This window comes from Oryx dammah, unplaced genomic scaffold (genome assembly GCF_014754425.2).
Source record: "Oryx dammah isolate SB20612 unplaced genomic scaffold, SCBI_Odam_1.1 HiC_scaffold_6, whole genome shotgun sequence".
Lineage (NCBI taxonomy): Eukaryota > Metazoa > Chordata > Mammalia > Artiodactyla > Bovidae > Oryx > Oryx dammah.
Window position 1 is genome coordinate 11,988,213 of NW_024070190.1, and position 5,568 is coordinate 11,993,780.

A 5,568-nucleotide genomic window follows, 5' to 3' on the forward strand; every position below is an offset into this window, starting at 1 on the left:
CTTAAGGAGATGCAAGGTTTGCAATAACATAAAAGCAGTATTATGTATAGTAACCTTTTCTAAACCATATGCCAAGCACATTAACAGGGTTTAAGATGATCAGTTACTGAAGAAAAGACCAACCTACTCAACCATTATTTATCAAAGAACCATGCTTTTTCAGGCAGGTTGGAAGTACAATATGTAGCTTTGATATTACTGCACCACTAAACTGGAATGTGGCTTCCTTTTTTCCTCTTTAAAATTTTTCTTTTTTTTTTTTTCCTCAGCGTGGATCTTTCAGCTGCCAAGCTGTTTGGCGGGGACCAGGAAATGGACTCTGGCGGCAGTTAGGTCCCCAGACTGAGGGGCGCTCTTGGCGTTTCAGCGGAGGAGGGGCAGGGCCGAGGGACCGGGCCTAGAGCCGATGGGGCGGGGTCATGGGGCGGGAGGGGTGGGGCCTTGTGCGTCTCGCCCGGTCATTGGCGGTGCTCCGTGCGCGCGTTCAGCCACGCGCGGGCGGGCGCAGCCTCGGCGCGTTGTGCGAAGCGCGGCAGGTGCGCGGACATCCTCCCTCCGCCTAGCGGTGCGGCCGCCGCGCGACTCGCCGGGAGCCCGGCGTTGCCGGGCCCAGGGGTTGGCATGGCCTGACCGCCCGCAGCGGCGGCGGCGGCAGCATGGGGAACCAGGACGCGAAGCCGAAGAGAAGCGCGGGCGATGTCCCGCATGGAGGCGGCGGCGGCGGTGAGGACGCCGCTGGGCCCCGCGAGGCCGAGGGCACAAAGAAGGCGGGCGGGGGCAAGAAGGCGCCAGGCCGGCACGGAAAGGGGGGCGGCGGCGCGGAGCCGGGCCGGAAGAAGAGCCGGTCGGACCCCAGGGCCTCGGTGTTCTCCAACCTGCGCATCCGGAAGACCCTGTCCAAGGGCCGAGGTACCGGCGGCTCTCGTGAGGATGTGCTGGACCCCCAGGCCCTGCAGGCCGGCGAGCTGGACAGCGCCCACTCTCTGGTTACCAAAACCCCAGACCTCAGCCTCTCAGCCGATGAGACGGGCCTGTCGGATACCGAATGTGCGGATCCTTTCGAGGTGACGCGTCCCGGGGGTCCCAGCTTGGCCAGGGTCGGCGGCCCGGCAGTGGCCGAGTATTCGGAGACCGCGGCGGGGGCGCAGGATGGACAAAGGACCAGCTCGGGCTCAGACACAGACCTCTACAGTTTTCACTCGGCCGCGGAGCAGGAGGACTTGCTCTCGGACATCCAGCAGGCGATCCGCCTCCAGCAACTGCAGCAGCAGTCCCCGGGCCCCGTGTCGCCCCCGGTGTCGCCCCCCGCCACCGCCCCTCTGCCTGGGGCCCTGCCGGGCCTGGACCGACCCCCAGAGGGCCCCAGCGCCGAAGCGGCGCTGTCCGCGCCCCCCGACAGGCCCGCGGCCGCAGAGCCGCCAGCAGCCACCGCCTTCGCGCCTCCCGGGTCGGTTCCGGGGGACCGAGGGGCAGCGGACACGGACGAGGAAGGCGAGGAGGACGCCTTCGAGGACGCGCCCCGAGACTCTCCTGGGGTGGAGTGTGGCCTGGCGGCGGGAGAGGCCCCACGCACGCCAGGGGCGACGCGCGAGGAGGGCGCGCCGAAGCCCGTCGTCCCCGTGGCCGCCTCCCCGCCACGCAGTCCAGCTCACAGCCCGCGCCGCCCCCGGGCCCGCCCGCTCCTGGCACCCTGTTATGTCAGGACCACCACCCGGCAGCTCAGCTCGCCAGGGCCCTCCCCGTCTCCGTCCCCCAGCCACAGCCCCCGGGTCCAGAGACGCCCGGAGTCCTCCCTGGGCCGCGGTTCCGGAGCCACCGCGGCCCCCGCCGCTGCCCCGGCTAGGAAGCCCCGCGCGGGCCGCAGCCGCTCGGCCGACTGGACTGCGGAGCTGGGCCGTGCTCCTGGGGCGGGGGTCTCGGCGCATCTGGTGCAGCGCGGGGCAGGCGGCCTCCAGGGTGTGTTCGCAGGTGAGCCCTGGGCTCGGGGCCCTGGGCACCTGCCCCTCAGAAACGCTTCGATTTGCATTCAGAGAATTAAAGGGAGCAACTTAGTCGTGTCTGTTCTAAGTCATCTAGAAAAAGGGCCACTGTGTCCACTTCTCCAAAATATCCCGGGTCACGCCAGGCAGATCAACTCCTTTTTGGCACCGTTTGCAAAGCCATCCTTCTCTTTCCGTCCTCCTCCCACAGTATCAAAAATAAGGAGGTTGTTCACAGCCCTGTGACACATCTATTCTAGGACTCTGATGTACCCGCCGGTGTGCGCCGTGTGAGGCGTAGTTTCTCTCGGTGATCAGGGTGGACGTCTTAGTGAACTTAGGTGGTCTCTCCTGTTTGCTGACACAACCAAATCTCATACATGCTTTCAGAAAATTAATACAGAGTGATCTAGAGTATTAGGGATCATTCACATTTGGTTTCATGGCCCGACTAAGACAGGGTGTGGCTTGGAGACTGATGGTGAGCAGACCAAGAGCACACAGGATGCTGCTGGTACCTTCCCAGCGTCTGCTGTGGACGCTTCAGGGCCAGTCCAAGGGTCAGCTCACCGTGGTGAATGTCCAGTAGTGCAGTGAATTCATCCTTGGTTAGATCCCAGAGCCTTTCCGCTGGTAAGAGTGTCAGCTTATTTCATGCTTACTAATTTTTCTTAATTATTAAATAGCTGAGTGTAAGAATTTAAGAAACAGGAGAAAATGAGAATTTATGCAAGTCTTGGTAGATTGTGATAAGTATTTGAAATATTAAAAATATCAAAGATAATTTGAAAAGCTTAAAATCTTATATTCTTTAATAAATCTTATCTTACTTTAGTAAATAGGTTATCTGTAAAACAGTAGATTATGTTTCTTAATGAACACGGCTGCCTCACCCTTAGGTAAATATTATTCACTTTTTGTACTTGCTTGTATTGACCACAGTTTAGTTTCATCTATGGACTCTCTTAGTTTTATATTTATAGATTCTTCTAGTTAAGAGTGGCCTCCTCCATGTTTTACATGCTTGCTCTCCCTTTTTAACTTTTCCTTTTCTGTTATTTTGTAGGTTAAGTTAGGAATGTTTATACTCTGATATTCACTAGATAAATTGTAAACAAAACAAAACACAAGCGTAAAAACCCCCAAAAGACTGATTTTAAAGGAAGAGGATCGGAAAGTTCTTTAGTTAATTTTTGTGAATTTAATGTTGGTGAGAAATTACTTCCTCCTTATGTAGGTAACACTCATTTCATATATTGTTTTTCTAAAAATGAAAGTATCAACATAATTAAGATTACCATTCATTAATATTGTTCTTCCAAGAAACTTTAGAATTTGGAAATATTCATTTCCAAGTGAATATTAGATGAAAAATACATTTCCTTCATTTAGCATATATACACACACATACACAGGGCAGCCATATTGTGCTAGACAATACGTTAAGTGCTGAGTGATACAAAGATCATTAAATCCTAGTCCTGCCTTTCCATGGCTCACTGACTAAGAGCACAGGAACACAGAGATATAGTACTTTGGGTGCATCAAGTGTACAGTGACTTACTGCCTTGGCAAGGGATGAAGAGAAAGGAATTCATAGGAGGATTGATCTGAGTCCTGAAGATCATAGGACCCTTCAACCCCAGGTTAAAGTTTTGTTTTCCTTAAGGAAAATAAAAGGGGTATTCTTGGAGCTAGCATTTCATTTAAATGTTCTAAGTATTTCCAGATTTGAAATTTGGGACTCTTAGCTGGATTCCTGTTCAGGAGGTAAGTGGGTTTTATTGACCTCCAAGCAGAATTTTTTACTGTGTAGTTAGTTGCTTTAATATGGGCATCACCTTTATTTTATTTTTTAATTGAAGTATAGTTGGTTTTTAATGTTGTATTAATTTCTGCCATACAGCAAAGTGACTGTTATATATATGTTTTGTTTTCCAGTCACTATATACATTCTTTTTAATATTCTTTTCTATATAGTTTATACCAGGATATTGAATATGGTTCTCTGTGCTATGTAGTAGACCTTCTTATTTATCCATTCTATATGTAATAGCTTACATCTGCCAACCCCAACCTCTCACTCCATCTCAACCCCTTCCTGCTTGGGGATCTCAAATCTGTTCTCTGTGAGTCTGTTCTGGTTTCATAGATAAGTTCATCTATGTCATATGTTAGATTCCACAGAAGGTGATACATAAGGGGCAGTGCTTTATATTTGATGCTTGGATGTAGTTGGTTAGTAGCCATTGGTTATTTGTATAGCAGTTTCTGTATATTTATCTCACCCATTCACTTTCTTAAAAAAAAAAAAATTGGTAGGTTTAACCTAATCTTGTAGCTGGTGGTCACATGGAGGTAAACAAAGAGATGAAACTTTTTCAAGGTCACACTGTAATTCTTTCAGAGCCTGAGCCAAAAATAGCTGAGTCTACTGATTCTAGTCTGAATGTTCTTGCTTATTAGTCATTTTTGCATGTTCAGCACTGTAAGGCATCATATAGAGAAAAAACTTAAAAAATTATTATGGTGTTTAAGGCCTTCACTTACAATATTTTCCAGTTTCTGTTATTAATATGGTGAACTCCTTTCATTGTTGGGCATCTGGCCTTCCTGGGCTAGATACAGGGTGATTGCTGGTCAGTGAAGCAGGCTTGCTCCAGACAGCTCTCCTGGAAGCTTCCCTGTGGTGAATCCAGGGAATCCAGAGTGACACAGGCCTCTGTTCCTCAGCTGTTGTCTGTTTTCTTGTCATCTGCCTTTTCTTTGATTCTTTACCATCCTCTAGTATTTTATGGGTGTCTTGGAAATTACTAGAGCCCTGGCGAAGACTAGCATTGTCCTCAGGGAAATTGTTTTCTGGCTTTAATTTGCATGTCTTTGGATCAAGTAATTGCCAGCTGCCTTTGAAGCAGGTGATAGTTAGATCTATAAGCCTCCATGAACATCTTTTATTTTTAAACCATAGAATGAGGGTTGTCAGCTCTGCAGAAAGGAACAGATGTTTTTCTTCTTACTGCCTTCCAAATGTGGGGAGAAAATTCAAGTGAAGAGAGATCTGCATGGCACATGTTTGTGTTTTGTTGCTGATATAACAGCATTTAGCAATAAAGGGGACCAAGACTTTATCTTGTTTTAGCTATTCAGGAGCTGATGATGTCTTAAGCCATTGGACTAAAATTTCACAGTTAATTTGAAAAAACTTATTTTTCAGTGTTTAGTAGAAAAATTGCTATGAAATTTAAGAGATTCCTTTGCACATGCTATACTTAAGCAGAAGCTTGTGAATAGAATTTTACAGTTAAAGTTTAGGCATATGAAATGTTAAGTTGGTGATGCTAAATCACTTTTTATAGAAATCTTTCCAAAGTCATTTAATTATGTGCTTATCTGTCTTTTGTTAAAATATGTGGACTTAATGGTTCATATGTTTTAAATGGCTTAATGTCATCTTTAGGCCATCATGGTTTCATTCTGTGAAATCATTGGCGTTGCCTTCAGCTGCTATTGAAGTGTAATTGTCTGGTGACTCTAGTTGGCTATTTCTGAAGTTTTGTATCTACCTGGTTTTCTTAACTTTTTACTTCCT

General features: G+C 48.4%; 1 protein-coding gene across 1 annotated transcript in view; it reads left to right on the plus strand.

The window, feature by feature from the left end:
- Nucleotides 1-656: 656 nt before the first annotated feature.
- The window catches only part of FMN2 (formin 2), a 178,087-nt gene continuing 173,175 nt past the window's right edge, over nt 657-5,568 (plus strand). Inside the window, exon 1 of the mRNA XM_040242124.1 lies at nt 657-1,968. Within this exon, the coding sequence (XP_040098058.1) occupies nt 657-1,968 (1,312 nt within the window). The remainder of the gene's footprint in view (nt 1,969-5,568) is intronic.